The sequence below is a fragment of the Tinamus guttatus genome, unplaced genomic scaffold (genome assembly GCF_059628265.1).
Source record: "Tinamus guttatus ecotype Peru unplaced genomic scaffold, ASM5962826v1 Tinamus_guttatus_pri_ptg000317l, whole genome shotgun sequence".
In the NCBI taxonomy this organism is placed as follows: Eukaryota; Metazoa; Chordata; class Aves; order Tinamiformes; family Tinamidae; genus Tinamus; species Tinamus guttatus.
The window spans coordinates 1-21,725 of NW_028288851.1; the positions used below are offsets into that span (position 1 = coordinate 1).

The window sequence follows — 21,725 nt, forward strand, 5'->3', positions numbered from 1 at the left end:
CCTGAATGCAGGAAAACACCTGTACTCTGGCAGGGTGGTTTAACGGTGGACCAGGCTGCCAGGAGGTCTCCATCCTGGGAGATATTCCAAATATCCGGTATCCAGCTACCCGTTCTGAGCTGTTCTGTGGTTGTGAACAGGGCTGTTCCCTCCTGCCTCGGTGAAGAGCAGCTTGTTCCTGCTCGGAGCTCCCAGGGAGGGCTGGCGTGTCCTGGGTGATCCCAGCCCAAACCTGGCGCTGCAGCGGCCGGGGATGAGGCCTCCCTTCCACAGCGACCTTCAGCAGACACAGGAATGCCCCTTCCTGCCATGCTCCTTCACATGGGGACAAAGCAGGAATTCCTGCAGCTCAGCTGCAGAATAAATTCCTCTGCTAACGAAACCACAGCAAATGGCTCTTTAGACCATTACTGAGGTTGAGACGGGGGGTTAAACAAAGCCAGAGCCTCTTCCTGTCCTCCGGGGTTTCACGTCACGTTACGTTGTTGGGATTTGCTCCGTATTTGAGCTACAGCCGCCCTGGGTGTGAATCCTGCAGTGAGGCCAAGCAGTCACCACCCCGGGGTGCCTGTCCCAGCCCGGATCCCTGCGTGTGTGTCTGCTCGCTCGGGGCCCGGGCAAGGAGAGGGTGCCTAAAACGTTGGAATATTCCTAACCGCTGGCCCCGTTGGTGGCTCCCCTGTCCCGTGCGCAGACTACGCGCTGTCCAAGCCCGACATCCTGTCCCGCATGGAGCGGGATGAGGAGCTCTGCGCCGCGGGCAGCAAGGAGCCCCCGCAGGGGCAGGAGGCGCCAGCGGAGACAGACGGCGAGGAGGAGGAGGCGGCGCCGGGAGGAGATGAAGGCCCCATGGAGGCCGACACGGGTGAGTCGCGTGGGCACCGCGGGGCCGCGCTTCCCGGCGCTCCTCCCATCCCGGCGCTCCGGGGAGTCTCCCGGCAGTGCTGGGAGAAGTGAACACTGGGAGCCTCCTTTGGCTCTGTGGACTGGAGCTTCCTTCCGAGAGGAAGGCTCACGTTGAGGCAGCTGAACCCATGGAGAAGAGCAGACGGGAGGGTTGGGAACCGCCTGTGTGAGGGGAAGAGGAGAAAGGTACCGCGCAGGGACGAAGCCCCTTGGTCTCCTTCGGGGTTTCGAGGCACGTTTTGTTGTTTGGATTTTCCCTGTGCTTGAGCTGCGGCTGCCCCTGGGTGTGAGTCCTGCTGTAGGGACAAGCGGGCGCTCCCCCCGTTGTGGCTGTCACCACCCGGGTGTGCATCGCGTGGGGAAAGACAGATTGGATTAGAGTTCAGCAGAGCAGAATTCCGGCCAGTTCCCAAGGAATCAGGCTAGAAGGGCTCCCTGTCCCGTGCGCAGACGCCGCCATGTCCAAGCCGGACGTCCCGGCCCCACCGGAGCGGGATGAGGAGCCCTGCGCCGCGGGCAGCAAGGAGCCCCCGCAGGGGCAGGACACCCCGCAGAGCCAGGAGAGGCCGGAGCCCCCGCAGGCACCTGCGGAGACGGACGGCGAGGAGGAGGAGGAGGCGCTGGGAGGAGATGAAGGCCCCATGGAAGCTGATGCAGGTGAGCAGAGGGGCGGAAGGGCCGGAGCACAGCGAGAGCTGAGGGTGCTCAGAGGAGGTGGAACGTGTGGCGTCTCCGTGCCTGTCCTTGCAGACCTGTCTGTGTTGGGACCTCCTGTCCCTGCCAGCACCGCACGCGTTTTCCTTCAGAGCAAAATCAGCCCTTTCCCTGGCTCTGCTTCGTGCTCCCGCTGCATCCCCAGGGGATGGCACCAGGGCAGGGGGATGCGAGCAGCTCTGTGGGCTCCTTCTGGGTGTTTTAACCTGCTCTTGCCTCCTCTGCCACCAGGCCTGCCCATCCTGGTGATGAACGTGACGTCCCTGAGCTCGCAGGACGCGCTGCCGGGCAGGGAGCAGCAGCCGGAGGCGGAGGAGGCCCCCGCTGAGCTCGGCGCCGGTGAGCAGCCCCGTGCGGTGACACGGTGACAGGAGGGTGGCCGCACGGTGGGGGGTCATCGCAGAGACACACGGCCCGCCTTAGGGATTGCCCTTAACCTGCGGCATCTCACGAGGGACACATGTGACAGACACGGGGAGCCCGGGAGCGCGGACAGCTCCGCGGGGCTGCGTCTCCCGCTGCGTCCTGTGGTGGTGGCTCCCTGTCACCCGGGAGCGTGAGCGGTGACAGCTCCACCGTGGTTCTCTTGCAGAGGGGGGCTTGGCCCCCAACAACGAGGCTGCTGCTCCCCACGACGTGGAGGTGAAGGAGGAGGAGCCCGAGGCGCTGCCCAAGGTTTCCACGTCCTCTCGTGACCTGAAGATGCAGAAATGCTCCAAGAAGGAGGAGGCGAAGGCCAAGAGCAAGAAGAAGCCGAGCCGGTGCCCCAGCGGCAGCCTGCTCACAGGGACGTCCCCGCGCGGCTACGTGCGCGAGTGGTCGCACCCCTGCACCGAGTGCGGGAAGCGCTTCCGCCTCAAGATCAACCTCATCATCCACCAGCGCAGCCACGCCAAGGAGGGGCCCTACGAGTGCGCCGTGTGCGAGATCAGCTTCGCCGACAAGAGCCGCCTGGACCTGCACCAGAGCATCCACGCCGACGGCCGGGCCTTCGGCGCCAAGGTGTGGGGCAACGTGCACCCGGAGCTGCGCATCCGGCCCAGGAAGAAGCTCTGCGGGGCTCTCTACGGGGCTGCCCCCGGCCTGGAGCACCGGGAGCCCTGGCTGGGCCAGGTGAAGAGCGAGCCCGACGCCAGGAGCCTTCCCAACGCGCAGTTCGCCCCGGGCCAGCGGCGCCGGACTCACGAGAAGCCGGTGCTGAAGTGCAGCATCTGCAAGAAGATCCTCTCCTGCCCCTTTTCCCTTCGGAGGCACCTGAAGACTCACGCCCGGGACAGGCCGCATCACTGCAACGAGTGCAAGAAGTCCTTCACCCGCGGGACGCACCTTCGGCGCCACCAGCAGATCCACGAGCGCCAGAGAGCCCTGGGGAACCTGCCGCAGGGCAAGACGGAGCAGGGCAAGGCTGTCCCGCCGGGGCCCAAGCAGCCCCCGCCGCAGGCAGGCCCCGCCGTGCCCAAAGAGGGGGCTGCCAGGGGCGCCCTGGGCCCCGCGGTGAAGAGGGAGCCCAGCCCCACGGCCACCGCGGCCGTCGCGGCCCTGCTCGGCCCCGCCAAGGTCGGCCGCTCCGAGCGGCTCTGCCAGAGCCGCTGCTTCGGGGACAGGGAGGTCCGGCCCGTGGTGAGGCTGGGGACGCGGGCGGTGGTCCTGGGGGTGACCGAGAAATGAGCGCCGGGGGCACCCGATCCGCCCGCGTCCCCGGAGAGGAGCAGCATGAGCCGCGGTGCGGAGCTGGGACGCGGCGGGACGCTGGCGGTGCGGGACGGATGGAGCTTTCCTGAGCTGCAGGATGGATCGGCGCTTGGATGCCGGCAAAGAGCAAATTAGAGACACTTGTAGCGATACGAAACACTTGACCATTCCTCCGGCTTCGGGTCTACGGGCAGACACAAGAAACGAACCCCCGCCGCCCTCCCCTGCTCGGAGAGCTCTGCGGCCCTCGCGGAACTGCAGCCGGGGCGGCAGCGCGCCCGCCGGCGCCGCCGGGGCTGCTTGGATTGGGAATGCCGCCGCACGGGAAGGAGACAGGCACGAGGACCCAGGGCCTGTGTCACTGCCGGCGGGTGGGGGTCAGCGCGGTCCCCTCACCCCCGCGGCCGCATCCCGGCCCCGCGGCAGGGGGAGTGGATGGGGGAGCCGGCAGCGGCGGTTCCGCTCGCGCAGCGGCTGCGGCGCCGGCGGCGTCACGGCCCTCGGAGGCTGCGGCGCTGCCTCCGGGCACGGGGACCAGAGGGACAGTCCGTTGGGGAGCGCGTGGCGGGTCGGGTCGGCGCAGCGCGGCGGACGTGTCCCCTGCGGCGCGCCGGGACGTCCCCGCACCCACGGGATGTGCACGGGGAGGAAGCGCGAGGCGCCCGCGCACACAGAGGCCGTCTCGCCGCGGCGCTGCCCGGGCTCTGCCGTCGGGCTGTTTTCCCATTAAATTGTGATCCGCGGAGAGGAGGCGGCTCCCGCGCCAGCCGTGGCCCAGGGCCGCTCTGCGCCCGGCGTCGCTGCCGTTGTCCCTTGGCGGGGGCCGAGGGGGAGGCCAAGGACGAGGACGGACAACGTGGCGGGAGCCGGTGCCCGTGGCCAAGATGGCAGCACCCATGGCCAAGATGGCGGCGCCCGTAGCCAAGATGGCGGCGCCCACTGCAGCCGGGGTGGCAGCCATGTTGGCGGTGGGGTGGACCTGTGGGTGGCGGCAGGTGACACCCCCCCCACGTGGCCCTCGGAGGTCACTGTCACCCCCCACTGTGTCCCCGTGCCGTCATCTCTGTCCCCTCCTTCTTGTCCCCAGGGATGGCGTCATCACCCCCCCATCCCTGGGTGTCCCCGGGCCATGGCCATCAACCCCTCTCCCCACGTGTCCTTGAGGATGTCACCACCACCCCCGTCCCGGTGACCCCGTGGATCTGCTGCCATGGAGGCTCCGTCCCAAACACGCAGCCCCAGGAGCGCTGGCTGGGTGACACCCCGGTGTCCCCTCATCCTGCGCCACGTCCCCATGTCCCCGTGTCCTGGGTCCCATCCCGGTGTCCCCTCGTCCTGGGCCAAGCCCAGCCCCGGTGCCAGGGCCGTGGGCAGCGCCGCAGGGGAGGAGCGGGACAGTGCGGCCCTGGGGCGGCTGCAGGGGCTCCAGGCACCGGGAGGCTCCAGGAGGCTCCAGGCTCCGGGGCGGCAGCTCCAAGCGGATCCAGCTCCAGGGAAGCAGCTCCGGGGGCTCCAGGCACTGGGACAGCAGCTCTGAACGGATCCAGCTCCAGGGCAGCAGCTCTGAGCAGATCCAGGCTCCGGGGCAGCAGTTCCCGGGGGCTCCGGGCCCTGGGAGGCTCCAGGCTCCGGAGCGGCAGCTCCGAGCGGATCCAGCTCCGGGCTCGGAGGCCGAGCGGCTGTTGGAGCAGCCGAGCTCCGGGTGCCGGGCTCGGGCCCCGCTTCCCGCTGCCGCCCGCGCTCCTCCCCGTGTCCCCAGCACGGAGCCTGCCGAGGCCGAGGCCGGAGGGAGGCCGCGGAGGGCGGCCTCGCTCGGCGGTTCCGCTCACGTGCAGCTCCCGGCCGCTCCATGGCCCAGTGGGACAGTCCAGCGGAGCCGCAGCCCGGGGGGCGGAAGGGAAGCGCCGCGGAGCGGAACGCTCAGAGACCACGGGACGCTCGGCCTGCGCCGCTGCCCTTCCCCGCCAACGGGGCCGCGTGTCCTCAGGGCCGCTGCGGGTGCGCGTGGAGACCGACCTGGAGCCACAGAGCGGGGCTCACCGCCACCACCGCAGGGACAGCGACCGCGGCGGCCTCCCCAGCACTGCCGGGATCTCCCGGCGATACTGTGACCCGCTGGGCGCTGCCGGGACCCCTTGGGCACTGCTGGGACCCGCTGGGCATTGCTGCGACCTCCTGGCACTGCTGGGACCTCCCTGGCGATACTGGGACCCACTGGGCACTGCTGGGACCTCCCTGGTGCTGCTGGAACCTTCTGGCACTGCTGGGACCCCTTGGGCACTGCTGGGACCCGCTGGGCGCTGCTAGGACCCTCCCTCCACCCCAGCAAGAGGCACCGGCCCCACCGAGCTGAGAAGGAGCCTCCTCATCCCATTTTCCTGCCACCAAACGCGCATTCCCGTCACACCTGCGGCCCCGTGTGTGGAGCTGCCGGTGACACCAGGGACCCTATGCGGTCCCCAGCGGAGCTGCCGGTGATGCCGGGGTCCCACACGGTGCCGGGGGGGCTGCACATGGCGCCGTAGTGCCCAGCGGAGCCGTCCCCGCGGTGCTGGAGGCTCCTGGGGACCCGCCGAGCCTCGCGTGGCGGCAGCGGAGCAGGACGGGGCTGCGCCCGGATCGAGGGCATCGGGGCTGGGCCTCATCCAGCCCCGCGTCAGCCCACCGGGATCCCCCGGCCGCCGGGGCGGGCGCCTCTCCGTGCTGCCGAGGAGGAAGGTCCCCCGTTCCGAGGGCCATTCCCTGGGACAGGGGCTGAATTCCCAGCTCCGCTCACGGAGCCTCTGAGCCGCAGCCGGGAGCCTCCCGCGGGGGAAGCAGGACAAGGAGCAGCCCAAGGAGGACGAGGACGATGCGAGGGAAAGGGGGTGGCACCAGCGGGTGGGTGACAGGTGGCCCCGGAGCAGGAGGGCGAGGGGGGCCCGGCCTGGGCAGCGCCTGCGGGTCCCGCAGCTGCAGAGCGGGTTGGAGCGGGTCGTGCGGAGCCGGGACGCAGCGCGAGGGGACGCGGCCGCGGGCAGCGCTGCAGCAGCCCGAGCGCAGCCGTGCGCCGCCCCGCGGGCAGCAGGGCCCCGCGCGCCCGCCCGTGTGCAGCGAGCGCCGCCGCAGCTGCGGGCAGCAGCCCACGCGCAGCACATGCCTGCGCATGGCGAGGAGCACGATCCCTGCGGCGCCTGCGCTGAGCGCTTCGTGCACCTCTGCACACTGCAGCACCGCCCCATGCACACGGGTGAGCAGCCCCACGCGTGCACGCGCTGCCCTGAGCGCTTCGTGCCCCTCGCCAGCCTCTCTGCGCACCAGAGGACACACAACACGTGCAAGCGCAGCGCCCGCTGCAGCCCGAGTGCCACCCGCGCACCCCGTGTCCTCACACAGGCGCTGAGGAGCCCCCAGGAGCTCCCCGGGCCGCCCCTGGCACTCACCCCGCCAGGGCCGCACGCAGAGTTCGGCCCCCCAGGGCACGGGGGAGCATCGGGCCCCGTCCCCGCCGCGGCGCCAGGGCTCGGTGCCCGCATGAGGCTGCAAAACACGGAGCGAGAGCAGGGGCTGCCGCGTCGCCACGCGCCGGGGACGCTGCTCCGGGCAGGAGCGCCAGGCGCCCGCTGCGGCCGGGCCGGGACGCGCCAGGGCCGCGCTGCGCCGAGAGGAGCCGTCCCGGGCTCGGCCCGCACGGGGCCGCCCCGCGCGCCCACGCCCAACGCTCAAGCGGACACCACGTTGCCCCAATACTTTATCCAAGCCCCGTCTGTGTCCCAGCCCCGGCGCTGCCGCCACCAGCAGCGCTGCCCAGGGCGGCCGATCAGTCCAGCCCCGCGGCTGCTCCCCTCAGTCCAAGGCTGAGTCCGAGGGCTCCGCGGGCAGCAGCGGCTCCCTGTCCGCAGCAGCAGGATCCGGCCTCGCCGTGCCGGCCTCCTCGGCCGCGCCGGCCTCGCCCGGGGCACCGGAGCCGCCGCCGGCCTCATCCCGCGGGGCATCGCGGCCCGTCCCGGCACCGATAACCGCAGCGTTGGCCCCGCGGCAGCCCGGCCCGGCGCTCACGGCTCAGCAGGGCTCCCCGCCGGGGCCACCGGCGGCCGCGTGGATCTTCTGGTGGTGGTTCAGGGACTGCCGGTGGCGGAAGCTCTTGCTGCAGCCGCTGCACTGGAAGGGCCGCTGCTGCGTGTGGCGCCGCTGGTGCTCCTCGAGCGACGCCTGCAGCGGGAAGCTCTCGGCGCACTCGATGCAGCGGTAGAGCCGCTTGCGGGGCGCGCCGGGCCGCGCGGGCCGCGCTGTCCTGGCGCCGCACAGCTGGTGGATGCGCTGGTGCTTCTGCAGGTGGTGCTTCTGGATGAAGCCCTTGCCGCAGGCGGCGCAGCGGAAGGGCCGCTCGCCCGTGTGGATGCGGTAGTGCTTGGTGAGGTGCGACTTCTCGTTGAAGCTCTTGCCGCAGGCCGGGCACTGGAAGGGGCGCTCGCCCGTGTGCAGGCGCTGGTGCCGCAGCAGCGCCGCGTGGTGCGCCAGGCTGCGCCCGCAGGCCGAGCAGATGAAGGAGCCCTTCCTCCTGAGCGCGCGGCCCGGCGCCCACGGCGCAGCCCGCTTGCCGCGCGCGCCCCGGCACGGCTGCGGGGAGCCGCACGCCGCGTCCTCGCCGGGCTGCGCCCGCGCGCCCTCCGCCAGCCCCAGCGGCAGCGCCGGGCCCTGCTCCGGCGGGAAGGGGAAGCCCAGCGCGTCCCCCGGCAGCAGCAGCGGCTTCAGGTCGGGCTGCGGCGCGGGGGCCTCGCAGGGCGCCCCGGTGCCCTCCGCGGAGCCGCAGCGGCTCTCCCAGGGCACCGGCTGCTCCTGGATCCGCGGCGTCTCCGCGTCCAGCAGGGCCGCGGGCGCCGCCGCGTCCAAGCTCTCGTCCTGCGGCTGCTGCTCCTCCAGCTTCACCACGACGCTGTCACCTGCGCGCAGACACGGCCGCTCGGTGCCAGCACGGGGGCCTCCCCGCAGCCCGTCGGGACACAAACCCACACAGGGGCAGGCAGAAAACGGGCAGCAAGACCCGACCATGGCCAGGGAGGGGGACGCCTGGCGCTGAGGGGTCTTTGCCGTCTTTCTGGGGATCCGCTCACCCTGCTGGAGCTCAGGGCCGCGCGCGGTCCTGCCCACGCGCTGCCGTGAGAGCAGCCAGGCAGCGACGGGGCGGCAGCGCGGAGGCTGCAGGGCCTCCCCTGGGAGGGTCTTTGCTGGCGGCTCCAGCAGAAACCCCGCCGGGTTCCCTGCCGCGCTCCCCGCGGGAGGTTCCCCCCCCGGGGCCGTAATTCCCGCTCCCTCAAGCACCCGCGGTCCATGCGACCCCCAAGGAGCTCCCGGCTCGGCCCGGCTCCCTCTACCCGGCGCTCACCGGGACCGAGGGGCCCGGGGACGGTCCCGCTCAGCAGCAGCCCCTGCATCCCGGCGCCCGCGTCCTGCCCGTCCTCGGGCGGCAGCAGCAGAGCGGCTCCGGAGCTGGCGTCGCCCGGCCCTGGGAGGGAGGAAGCGGCTGTAGGATACACAGCACCGTGCCGGGGCCACGGGGCGCTCCGAGGGTGCCACAAGCGCCGGTTCGGGGTCCTGGGAGCCACCGAACCGCCCGGCACGAGTGGCTGCGGTCACCCCGGGAGAGTCGCCTGTCCAACACTCATCCCTGAAAGTCCCGGCCAAAAGCAGTGCTCAAATGTACATTAAAGGTGTCGGCACAGGGAGTTGTGCCCAGTTTTGGCCATGGGAGCGTCCCAAGGACGGACCGCGGGTCCCAGAGCGCAGCTCCCGGCAGGGATGACCCCGAGGGAGCCCCCCGGGTGACGCGGCCACCCCCCGCGCCGGGCCCCGCCGCGCGGCCCAGCCTCACCGAGCTCCCGGGGCCGGCCCTGCGGCGCGGGCGGCACCGCGGCCACGTCCTCGCCCGCCACCTGCAACACAGGAGGCGGCGCTGAGCGCCGGGGCGGCCGCGGGGCCGCGCGGGGCGGCCGCCCGGCGCTCCCACCTGCACGGCGGCGTCGAGCGGCCCGCGCTCCTGCAGCTGCCGCTCCACGCTGGCCAGGCGCCGCGCGCTCTCCTGCACCAGCGCCGCCAGCGCCGCCCACTTGGTGTCCAGGCGGCCGCCCAGCTCCAGCAGCGCCCGCTCCAGCTCCGACAGCCGCTTCTCGGCCGCCTCGGCGCGGCCCTCCAGGCTGAGCAGCCGCAGCGCCTGCGCCTCCACCTTGCGCTCGGCCGCCTGCACGGCCGCCACCACCGTCCACAGGTTGATCTCGGGCGCCCGCAGGTGCTTCTCGGCCTCGGGCGCCGCGGGCGCCGGCAGCCAGGGCTCCGCGCCCCACGGAGCGTCCTGCCGCGGAGGGCGGCCACGCTCAGCGGGGACGGTGAAGGGACGCGGGGACAGCGCGGGGACAGCGCGGGGACACGGGGACAGCTGGGGCGGGGGGATACCGGAGGGAGGGGACACCGTGGGGAAGGGGACACCGCGGGGAGAGGACACCGGGGAGACGGGACACCGAGCCAGGGAATATCGGGGGGGACGGAACACCGTGTGGAGGGGACACCGCAGGGAGGGGACACCGGGAGAGAGGGGACATCGCGGGAACGGGACAGCGGGGGGGAGGGGACAGCGGGGGGTGGATACCGGAGGGAGGGGACACTGGGGGGGAGGGGACGCCGGGGGGGCTCAAGCGGGCACCGGGGAGGGGGTGGCGGGGACCGAGGGGAAGCGGCCGGGCGGGGGACAGGGAGGTGTCGGCGGGACCGGGAGGATGGAGGGCCCGGGGAGCCGCCGGGGGATTGAGCGGCCGCCCCGGCCCCGCGTCGGACCGGGCCGGGCCGGGCCGGGCCGCGACGCGGCGCCCCCAGCGCCGGGCGGGGCGGGGCCTGCGCTGCCGCCGGTGGCGCTGCCGCTCGGCCCGGCTCGGCTCGGCTCGGCTCGGCCCCGCGCGCCCCGTACCTGCGCGGGCCCCCAGCGGGCCATGGCCGCCCCGTTCCGTTCCGTTCCGCTCCGCCCCGCCCCGCCCGGCGCCGCAGCGCCCCCTGGCGGCCCCGCGCGGACACGCCCCCTGGACACGCCCGTTGTGACAGGCCACGCCCCCCCGGCGCGGCTCCCTCCGGTCCCGCCTCTTGTGCTAGACCACGCCCCCGTGCTCAGCCACGCCCCCGCGTGAGGTTCCCCCGGGCCCGCCTCTCACGATAGGTCACGCCCCCTCGTGCTCGGCCACGCCCCCTCGCGGAGGTCCTCCGGCCCCGCCTCTCGTGGTAGGCCGCGCCCCCTCGTGACTGGCCCCGCCCCCGCGTGGAGCTCTCCTCCCACTCCCGCCTCTATCTCGGCCCCGCCTCTCGCGTCAGGCCACGCCCCCGGGTGCCTGGCCACGCCCCCGCCCGATTCCCTGCGGTCCCAGCTCCCCCCGGTCCCCTCCCCGTCCCCGTCCCCAGCTCCCGTTCCCGCCCCCCCGCCCGGTCCCGGTACGAGCCACGCGGCGGCCAGGGGACACCAGCGGCTCCAGCGCTTTATTGCAGCCCGCGGCACCGGCACCGCCCGCTCTGCCCGCGGTTGCCCCGCTCTCCTCGCGGCACCAGCGCGACCCAAACGGGGGAAGCGCCGCCCGCAGCCGCCCTCAACACCGGGCAGCGGCTTCCCGTGCACAGGAGCCCCCCGCCTGCCCAGGCACCCCGTTAAACTCGGGTGCCCCTTGCGGCCCCTTGCAAGCGGGTGAGGGGCAGGAGCCCGCGCGGGGCGCCCGTGCCCTCCTCTCCCCGCGGTCCCTCCGCACGGGCGCTAGCACGGCCCGTCCCCGCTTGCGTGGCTCCTGCGGTGCAGGGCCAGGCTGTGGCGCTTCTTGAAGGTCTTCTGGCACTCGGGGCACTGGTAGGGCCTCTCCCCCGCGTGCGTGCGGTGGTGGCGCGCGAAGTCGGAGGCCCAGGCAAAGCTCCTGTCGCAGCAGGGGCACAGGATGAGGTGCTGCTCCGCGTGCATGCGCTGGTGCAGGTTCAGGAAGCTCTGTCTGGAGAAGGTCTCCATGCACTCGCTGCAGGTGTACGTCGCCTTCCCGGCGGGCAGCAGGACACACGCCGGGCTCGCGCCACCCGGCGGCAGCGGCGCCATCGTGGCGGGCACCGGGCTGCGCGGCCGGCGGCGGCGGCGCCAGGCCGGCGCACGGCTCCGTGTCGGAGGCCTGGCACGAGCCCTTGGTCGTCCGCACGTGCAGGTGGTGCTGGATCTTCTTCTTGGACTTGAAGCCGCCGCCGCAGTGCGTGCAGATGTAGGGCACCCAGCTGACGTGGCTCCGCTGGTGCAGGAGGAGGTTGATCCGCAGCAGGAAGTTCTTCCCGCACACCGGGCACATGTAGCACTTGCCCCGGGCGCCGTTTCGCTGGCAGGCTGCAGTTCTGCCCGGGCAGGAGCTCTCCACGAAGGTCCCCGTGGCCGTACCCGCGTGGCTCGGATCCGTGTGTGCCGCTGCTTTGCCAAGAGCCGGTACCTGCTCCTTACCTGCAGCTCCAGGATTGTCACCCACTGCTTCCTGGTCGTCTTTCCCTGAATCTTTCACATCCTCCTCTTGCAGCTTCTCCAAAGGCACTTCAGGCGGCGGCGGCTTCTCCGCAGCGCCCTCCGCTCGCTGCGTCTCTGCTGCCATCCCCACCGCAGCACCTGCTGGAACGTCACAGTCTGGGGACAGAACATGAGCTCTCCTGCTGCGCCCTTCCCTCTCGCCGTGCCCCTTCCCGCACGCCCTGCCCCGCACGGCTGCAAGGCTGGTGGCCACGTGGGCTACCAGCAGCCTCCGCGTCCTGCAGGGCCCGGGCAGAGCTGCGCGGATCCCGCTGCGCCCGGAGCTCCGCAGGCCCCGGCGGAGGGCCCTACCTGCTGTAGGAGACGGAGATGGAGACGGAGATGGAGACGGAGACGGAGACGGAGATGGAGACGGAGATGGAGACGGAGGCTGCTCCGGGCTCGCCGCCTCGGGAGCGTGCATGGAGCGCGGGGGCGGCTCGCCGGGATCCTCCGCACCAGGACGCGCGTCGTGCGGCGGCGCTGCGGAAGCACAACCGCGGTTACGCTCCTATGGATGCGGCCGGAGAGGGCCCCTCGGCGGGGCTGGGTTCGCCAGGCACTCACCCACACCGCCGGGCGCGTCTGCCGCGCTCCCGATCTCCTCCAGGTCCCCGCGAGTCCCCTCACGAGACGCCGGCGGCTGCGGGGAGCTACCGAGCGAATGAAGGTGCTCCGGGTCCTCGGCGCGTCCCCACACGGCCACCGGGCACGCAGGGCTGCCCACTGCTGACACAGGAGAGCTCAGGCCCTGCGGCCGGGGGCGGCCAGCCCGGCTCCCGTGTTGCGGAGCGGAGCGGGACCGCGCGCCGCGGCGGCGCTCACCTGCCGGAGGCTCCCCCGGCGCCGGCTCGCACGGCTCTTCCCCGCTCTCCATCCGGGCCAGCAGGTCGGGCTTGCACAGGGCACAGTCTGCATGACGGGGAGACACAGCAGGGACGAGAGGTGACGGCTCCGCCGAGGCCACGGCGCAGCCCGTCCCCGTCTCCAAAGCAGGAGAAGCTTCCTCGTGGGACGCAGCAATGTCCATGCCGCATGCACGGAGTGCGGGACACAGGCAGGGCCCTGGAGGCACGATCTGAGAACAACCCCCTGATGCAGCCCCCCAAAGCTGGTAAAAACCACCGGAAAATCCACGTGGGGAAGATGTCGCTGTCTCCTCCCCCAGAAAATCCCAGCGCAGGTGGGAAAACTCCCTGGAGCGCAGGAGAACCGTGAGTGTCCTGAGACCCTGCTTGCTCCACAAAGCGGGACAAGGGCTCCCTGACCTGCTCCGGGATCACCCGCAAACCCCAGGGCTTCTGTTCCTCGGGCCACCCGCAGCGGGGACGGCGCTGCAGAACGCCCCACGCGGGAGGGCTGGGTTGCAGCCAATGCCTGCGCTGCGCCGCATGCAGCACGGAGCGCTGGCTGCAGCTCCGGACCCGCAGCAGCCTCCGAACGGGGCTTGGTGGGGCAGGATGGGCACCGCGAGCGCCCGGCCGCGAGCAGCGCGCGCGGGGGACGCCGCCGGAGCGCTCCCCGTCCCCAGCCCATGCAGACGTGCAGGCGCATGCGGAGACGACGCGCACGAGGCTGCGGGCGGCGCGACAGCGGGTCCGCGGCGCCGGGAGTTCGGGGTACCTGTTCTCCCCGCGGAGAGGGACACCCCGCCGCGTGCACCGGGCGGCCTCCGCTCGCTTCCAGCGGGGACAAGGAACGGAGGAGAGTGTTTGCGGGCTGGAGATCCCACAGAAACGCAAAGGGCCAGGAAAGCCACCCCGAGAGAGCTCCCGGGGCTGCTGCCAAACGCGTGCAAACCGAGTCCTACACAGGGAAACCAGCAGCTCGTAGTTGCCCTGCATCACGCTGCTGTACAGCTCCTTCTGCCACTCGTCCAGGCTGGCCCACTCCTGCCGGCTGAAGCGCACCGAGACGTCCTCGAAGGTCACCGGCACCTGCGGCATGGGGACACGCTCAGCGCGGGGGCGCCCGGCCGCCCCACGGCCCCCGCGGAGGCGACAACGGAGCAGCCCCAGCACCTCAGCCCTCCAGACACCCCCGAAACGCCCCCAGGGCCACCCACTGCCCCCAGGGCGGCCTTGGGAGCCCCTCAGGAGCCCCTCAGGAGCCTCTGCCCCACAGGGAGCCTCAGCCCCCAGGGCCACCCCAGTCATCCACAGCCCCTCAGCGCCCCCCAGGGGCCCCCAGCCCCATGGGGACCCCCAGTTCCCCACAGCCCCTCAGTGCCCCCAGGGATCCCCAGCTCCCCACAGCCCCTTAGCAGCCCCCAGCCCCGCAGGGACCCCCAGCCCCACAGAGACCCCTAGCTCCCCAGAGACCCTCAGTGCCCCCCAGCCCCACAGAGACCCCCAGCTCCCCACAGCCCCTCAGCAGCCCCCAGCCCCACGGGGACCCCCAGCTCCCCACAATCCCTTAGTACCCCCCAGTCTCCCAGGTGCCCCCAGGTGTCCCCAGACCCCACAGATGCCCCCAGCCCCACGGGGAGCCCCAGCCCCACGAGGACCCCCAGCCCCCCACAGCCCCTCAGTGTCCCCAGGGACCCCCAACTCCCCCCAGCCCCCCAGGTGCCCCCAGCCCCATGGGGACCCCCAGCTCCCCTCAGCGCCCCCAGCTCCCCTCAGTGCCCCCCAGCCCCACGGGAACCCCCAGCCCCATGGGGAGCCCCAGCCCCACGAGGACCCCCAGCCCCCCACAGCCCCTCAGTGTCCCCAGGGACCCCCAACTCCCCCCAGCCCCCCAGGTGCCCCCAGCCCCATGGGGACCCCCAGCTCCCCTCAGCGCCCCCAGCTCCCCCCAGGTGCCCCCAGCCCCATGGGGACCCCCAGCTCCCCTCAGCGCCCCCAGCTCCCCTCAGTGCCCCCCAGCCCCACGGGAACCCCCAGCCCCATGGGGACCCCCAGCTCCCCACAGCCCCTCAGTGCCCTCAGGGACCCCCAACTCCCCACAGCCCCTCAGTTCCCCCAGCCCCAGAGACCCCCAGCTCCACACAGCCCCTCAGTGCCCCCAGCCCCACGGGGACACCCAGCCCCATGGGGACCCCCAGCCCCCCACAGCCCCTCAGTGCCCCCCAAACCCACAGAGACCCCCAGCCCCCCACAGCTCCTCAGCGCCCCCAGCCCCACGGGCCCCGCTCCGCTCCGCACCGGGGGCAGCGGCGGGGCCCAGGGCGCGCGCGGCCGCCGCTCCCGCGCCTCGAGGCAGCCGCCGGGCTCCGCCATGGCCCGGCCGCCCCGCCGCGCTGCGCTGCGCCCCGCCGCGCCGCCAGGGGGCGCCGTGGTGCTGCCCGCGCGGCGCCCGCGGCTCGGGCGGCCCCTGGCGGCGCGGCGGCCCCGCGGCGGCTCCGGCGGCGGCAGGCGCGGGTAGGCCCGGGACGCGGGGCGGCCGCCGGGGAGCCGGGCACCGGGGAGCCGGGGAACCGGGGAGCCGGCAGCGGGGAGCGGGGAAGGGCCTGCGCGGGGCCCGGCCCCGCCGCGCGGGGAGGAGCCCGGCCCGGCGCGGCGCGTGGCGCCGGGGACAGCGGGGGGGCGGCGCGACACGCGCGGGGACCCCGCGCCCACGGGGGGTAAAAGGGACCCGTCCTGGTGTCCCCGCGCCCACGGGAGGGAAACAGGACCCGTCCTGGTGTCCCCGCACCCACAGGGGGCCCGTCTTGGTGTCCCTGCACCCACGGGGGGGAAACAGGACCCGTCCTGGTGTCCCTGGGCCCACAGCAGCGGAGAGGTCCCTTCCTGGTCTTGCCATCGACAGGGTCATTACAGTCCCCACACACCATAACCGTCACCGTAACAACCGTCCCCACGCACCGTAACTGTCCCCGCACACCGTAACTGTCTACATACACCATAACCTCACACACCGTAACCATCCCTGCACACCGTAACTGTCCGCGTACACTATAACCTCACGCACTGTCACCATCCCTGAACACCCTCACCGTCCCTGCACACCGCAACCACCCAGGTACACCATAACCTCACACACCATCCCTGCACACCATAACCTCACACACTGTCCCCGCACACCGTCGCCATCCCCACACATCGTCACTGTCCCCGCACACCGTAACCATCCCCGCACACCATAACTGTCCGCGTACACCATAACCTCACACACTTTCACCATCCCTGAACACCCTCACCGTCCCTGAACACCATAACTGTCCCTGCACACCGCAACCGCCCATGTACACCATAACCTCACACACCATGCCTGCACACTGTCGCCATCCCCGCACACCATAACCTCACACACTGTGTCCGCACACCGTCACCATCCCCGCGCACTGTCGCCGTCCCTGCACACAGTCACCGTCCCCGCACACCATAACCTCACACACCATCCCTGCACACCATCGCTGTCCCCGCACACAGTCGCCGTCCCTGCACACTGTTGCTGTCCCCGCACACCATAACCTCACACACTGTCCCCGTACACAGTCACTGTCCCTGCACACCATCACCATCTCCACACACCGTCACCATCCCCGCACACCGTCACCATCCCCGCACACCGTTGCCATCCGCGCACCGTCACCATCTCCGCACACCGTCACCATCCCCACACACCGTCTCCGGGTGTTTCCCCCGCTCACCCCCGTCCCCCTTGCAGTGGCACAGCCGCAGGGCCAGGCCGCGGCCGCAGCCCCCGCACACCCGCAGCAGCCCCATGGAGTCCCCGTGCGCCGCCTGCTCCCGCTGCCCGCGGCTCCCCGAGCCCAAGGGCGGCTGGGCCGGCGGCGCCACCATCTCGCTCTGGACCGTGGTGGCGGCCGTGCAGGCCGTGGAGCGGCGCGTGGACTCGCACGCGGCGCGGCTGCTCGGCCTGGAGCGGCGCGCGGCCGCCGCCGACAGGAAGCACGTGGACTGCGAGCGGACGGTGGTGGATTTCGGGAACCAGCTGGAGAGCAAGCTGGCCGTGCTGGGCGCGCTGGTGCAGGAGTGCGGCCGGCTGCAGCGGCGCCTCGAGAGCGTGGAGAACCTGCTGCGCGGCGGGGACGCGTGGCTGCTGCGCCTGCCGCCCGGCGCCAAGGCCGAGGGGACCAAGGTGAGGAGCGGCTCTGCGCGGCGCGGGGGCCATGGGCAGGGTGGCACTTGTCCCCTGTCCACGGTGCCGGAGCCATGGGCAGGGTGGCACTTGTCCCTCGCTCACGGTGCTGGAGCTGCCAGCAGGGTGGCACTTGTCCCCCGTCCATGGCATGGGAGCCACGGGCAGGGTGGCACTTGTCCCCACCTTGTGGTGCTGGAGCGACAGGCAGGGTGGCATTTGTCCCCCATCCACGGAGCAGGAGCCACGGGCAGGGTGGCGCTTGTCCCCACCTCGTGGTGCTGGAGCAATGGGCAGGGTGGCACTTGTTCCCACCTCATGGTGCTGGAGCAACGGGCAGGGTGGCACTTGTCCCCCGCTCATGGTGCCGAAGCCACTGGCAGGGTGGCACTTGTCCCCCGTCCATGGCACAGGAGCCATGGGCAGGGTGGCACTTGTCCCCACCTCATGGTGCTGGAGTGACGGACAGGGTGGCGCTTGTCCCCTGCTCACAGCACGGGAGCTTTGGGCAGGGTGGCACTTGTCCCCCACTGTGGTGCTGGAGCCATAGGCAGGGTGGCACTTGTCCCTCGCTCACGGTGCTGGAGCTGCCAGCAGGGTGGCACTTGTCCCCCGTCCATGGCACGGGAGCCACGGGCAGGGTGGCACTTGTCCCCACCTTGTGGTGCTGGAGCGACGGGCAGGGTGGCACTTGTCCCCTGCTCGCGGCGCCGAAGCCACTGGCAGGGTGGCGCTTGTTCCCCGTCCGCGGAGCAGGAGCCACGGGCAGGGTGGCGCTTGTCCCCCGCTTGTGGTGCCGGAGTGACAGGCAGGGTGGCACTTGTCCCCCACTCGCGGCACAGGCCTCGGTGCCAAATGGCTGCGCACTGGGAAGAGGCAAAGGTCTGAAAAGGGCTGTTTCGAAGGGCTGTTTCGAAGGGGTTTTTCGAAGGGGTGTTTCAAACCGCCCGCGTGGGTCCCAGAAACTCCCTTCTTGCCTCTTCACGTGCACGAGCTGCAGGGTTTGCTCGGGGGACGTTGCGCGCTGCACGCGGAGGCCCTGTGCCCGCGCACAGCCTGACGTCTCCCGGTAAACCCCGGGCAATCCGGGCCCGGCGGTTTCGTTCAAGGGAATCGCGTTGCCTTGATAAAGGACCAGGGCAGCGTCGGCCTGGCAGGGGCCTCAGGATCCGCCCTGCTGTCCCCGTTTGTCACCCCGGTCTCACCCCGGGCCTCTCATCCGAACGCCTGGAAATCCGGCCGGGCCTCCTCGTTGTGGCTGCTCCTTGGAGCCGACTTGTCCTTTCTGCTGCAAACAGAGCAGACGATTTTCTTCTGGTACCCAAGAAAAAACTCACACATTCTGCGCTACCATCAAGGATAACCTGTTGTTTTCTTGGGGATGGTGTTTCCTCACCCGCGCCTTGAAACGGGGTGCCCAAAAGGCCCCCCGGGCCAGCCAAGGCTCCGCGAGGCAGCTCCGTTGTTAGCGCTGCCCTCGGTGCTCCCGTAACCACCCACACGAGCAGCAGCTCCCACGCAGCTTTCAATATTCCAGGAGCTCCCCAGAAACAGCTCCTTTTCTAACTGCTTTTTGCAGCGATGCTGCCGTGTGTTGTCATCAAGTGTCAAGGAAGGACCGTTCGTTCACACTTCTGGAAAGGGTGGAATTAATAAGTAAAAATCAGAAACTTTCCTCTTCTCCGTGCGCTAAGGAGGCAGGGCCAGGTGGGGCTCCAGACGGGTGCTGAGGTTGTGACTTTGGCGCTTACAGGTCGCGATGGCACCGGGAAATAACACGGCTTCCTTCCTGGAGCGGGAGTGGGAGCGTCTGGAAGCGGAGCAGAAAGAGCCGTGCAAGAACGTGCTGAAAGAGAACTACGAGGCTCTCGTCTCGCTGGGTAAGCAGCGCTTCGCGGTCGTTTACTGCTGCTTTGGGCTAACGTTGGTTCAGGGACAATAAGGGAACGCGGGGGTGTCCGGGAGCGAAGGAGCCGCGGGGCGGCGCTCCCGGGACGCCCGCGCGTCCCTCTCGTCCCCGGCAGCGAGGACAGGGCGCCGGGGCAGGGGGAAACGCTCCCGTCCGTGTTCCCCGCAGACGGCGCGCGCGCCGAGGCCGCCCTCGTGTCCCCGAGCGGAGAAGCGCCCTGCGGCGGCGGCCAGGCGGGCCTGGGAGCGCACGACGCTGCTGCGGAACCCGGCACAGGCAAGACATGAACACGGGTTTGTCCTCACGTGTGTCGCGGGTGTGCTGCTGTCACCAGAGGACATCACGAGGTGACGGCCCGATTTGCTGTGCATGGAGCCTGCCGGGTCTTGCTGAGCAGGAAGGTTGGGGGAAACAAGAGTGCTGGAGAAAACGTAACGGGGTTGATCCTTCCGTAACGGGGTTGATCCTTCCGTAACGGGGTTGATCCTTCCCGTTAGCAGAGTGTCTGGCGTTTGCGTGTGACGGGAGCAGCCGGGACAGCGGAGGAGAAGCCCCGTGCCTGAGAGGACACGAGGACTCGGAGAGAACGGACCCGCTGGCGGACCCCGGAGCGGGTACATGTCGCTGTCATGGGGTGCCTGCATGCGTCCCACGCCGAGGGCACCATCCTATGGGAGCTGAGAGGGAGACTGCGGCCCTAGAGAGCTGCACAAAGCCCCGGAGCAGGAGACAGAGGCTGGGGATAAACGCGGGGTAGCTGGGCGCGAACGTGGGCACAGCAAGGCAGGAGGCGGCGGCGTGGGGACGGCAGCAGAGGAACGCGGGTCTCCCCGTGCAGGCTGCAGCGCGCCGGAGCCCAGCTTTGCGTGCGTGGTGAAGCAGGAGCTGCAGCCCTGCGCCGAGCAGCGCGGCGCCGCGGAGGGAGCGCAGCTCGCCGAGCTCAGCGTGGGTGAGTCCTGCGCCGCACGGGGCCACCTCTGCCCTCCCGCTGGGGACCCCGAGCCCTGGGGACTAAGGAGAGAGCGGGAGAGCGAGGAAAGGCCGAGAGCCGCGCGGGGGTTAGCGAGGGCAGGAGGAGCCACGAGTCTGCCTGTCCCTGCACGGCGCAGGGACACGGCCCTGGGGTCCGTCACGCGCCAGCATCGGGAGGATCAGGCACCTGGGGGAACAGGCAGGCCCTGCTCCTCCCTGCGGCCCCGGAGCTGCCTCTGCTCGATGGGAGCGTTCCCGAAACGGGGGCTGCTCCGGAGCCGCCGCAGCGCCGGGTGGCCGTGACCGCCGAGCCGGGGTGGCTCCCGCGTCCCCGCGCTGCGGTGCTGCTCCCTGGCGAGCGGCTGCTCCTGCTCTCTCCCGTTTTCCCTGTGTTCTCGGGTGAGGCACCAGAGGTGCGTGTGGGGCTGGCTCTGCTTTTGGCGTTAGCGGAGCCGGACGCCAGACGTGGCTCCGAGATGGGGCGCGATGAGCCCAGCGGAGCGGGGCGCTGCCGCAGCCTCGGGGGAGGCTGAGGGCGTTTTCCAGTGACACCCGTGTCCCGACCCGGCGGCTCTCGGAGCCCCACAGAGCTGCTGCTCTCGAGTCCCCTTTAAAGAAGGGGGCCGCGCAGGTGGGTCCTCATGTCCGGAGAACACGGGGAAGGACGGTAGATCCCAAGGGACAGATGGAGCTCCCTGAGCAGTGGGAAATCCTGAGCGGTTGGTGCAGGGGCAGGCAAAGGGCTGCCCCGGGCTCCCGAGATCCCGGCACTCGGGAGGAAGAGGAGGAGGAGGAGGATGGCGGAGGAGCTCAACGCCCCGGCCTGCGCGTCCTCATGTCCTCACGCGCTCCTCGCCGCTGCTCACGGCTGCCCGGCTCGTGCGCGGGGCGCTCGGGGGTGACCGTGCCCTGTGTCCCTGGCCCTGAACGTCCCCTCTGTTGCTGTCGGCAGTCCCAGCAGACGAGGTGCTGGCCTTCAAAATCGAGGAGGACTCGGAGGAATCTCTGCAGAGCTCCGCGGAGCCGGGGCCGTTCCCCAGGGAAGCGCAGGAGCTGGCGTTCCCGGCTGCCTCCGAGGAGCCGCCGTTCGGCCGCGCGGCGCCGCGGCAGCGGGCGAGCGGGCTGGTGTTGCCGCCGGCCCGGCGCGAGCAGAGCCCCGGCCAGGGCAGCGCCGGCGCCTTCCACGCGCACGGCGGTCCCGGCGAGGCCGCGCGGCGCGGCGCGCGCGCACAGAGCCTCCCGCGGCCGCGGGAGCGCGGCGGGGCCGGCAGCCCGGCGGGCGCCGCGCCGCCCAAGCACGGCGGCAGGGCCGCAGCCCCCGCGGACAGTCCCCAGTGCATGAGGAGCGTCAACGGCGGCGGCCAGAGGAGCCAGGCGCGGGAGAAGCCCTACAAGTGCAGCAAGTGCCAGGAGAGCTTCTCGCAGAAGAAGACGCTGCTCATCCACCAGCGCGTGCACTCGGGCCGCGGCGGGGGCGTCCTGGGCTGCTCGTACTGCGGCAAGACCTTCAGCCACCCCTCCAACCTGATCCGGCACCAGCGCATCCACACGGGCGAGCGGCCGTACCAGTGCGGCGAGTGCCTGAAGCGCTTCACGCAGAAGCAGCACCTGCTGCAGCACCAGAAGATCCACGTGCGCGAGCGGAGCCGGCTGGGCGCGCCGGGCGCCAGGAAGGCGCCGCTGGACGACTTCTTCTAGGCTGCGCCGCACGCGGCGCCCGCGGCGGCGCCAGGGCACGGGGTGTCCGTGTGCTGCCCTGCATCCCTGCGCTCTCCGGAGATTTCATCCAAACATCCATGCGGAGCAGGTTAGGATTCACCCCGGCACTTTGCTCTTCATGGTGGGTGTCACGGTACCTCATGGGCAGCCTGAAAATCCCTCGAGGATACAAGCGTTCAGGACCTGTCCAGCTTAAAGGAGAGACGTGGAATCAGTTGGGCAGGTTTCACT

General features: G+C 71.4%; 3 protein-coding genes across 3 annotated transcripts; 2 read left to right on the forward strand and 1 right to left on the reverse strand.

The window, feature by feature from the left end:
• Positions 1-694: 694 nt before the first annotated feature.
• LOC104570555 (uncharacterized) lies at positions 695-3,288 on the forward strand (the record flags this gene model as incomplete). The annotated part of the gene is made up of 4 exons (XM_010217578.2): positions 695-865; positions 1,357-1,563; positions 1,852-1,959; positions 2,213-3,288. Coding segments are annotated over 4 exons (1,562 nt in total), but the record flags the coding sequence as incomplete, so codon positions are not given.
• A 4,065-nt stretch (positions 3,289-7,353) lies between these two features.
• On the reverse strand, positions 7,354-13,794 carry LOC148593949 (uncharacterized). Its single transcript, XM_088528934.1, is given in 9 exon segments — positions 7,354-8,130; positions 9,159-9,224; positions 9,299-9,640; positions 10,250-10,332; positions 11,080-11,356; positions 11,358-12,331; positions 12,416-12,574; positions 12,674-12,760; positions 13,659-13,794. Coding segments are annotated over 9 exon segments (2,901 nt in total).
• Positions 13,795-16,516: 2,722 nt separating this feature from the next.
• On the forward strand, positions 16,517-21,473 carry LOC148593950 (uncharacterized). The gene is made up of 7 exons (XM_088528935.1): positions 16,517-16,894; positions 18,648-18,774; positions 18,972-19,079; positions 19,304-19,417; positions 19,642-19,752; positions 20,728-20,962; positions 21,047-21,473. Exons 1-7 carry the CDS (start codon positions 16,517-16,519, stop codon positions 21,471-21,473), a joined length of 1,500 nt encoding a protein of 499 aa, XP_088385061.1.
• The last annotated feature ends 252 nt before the right edge of the window (positions 21,474-21,725 follow it).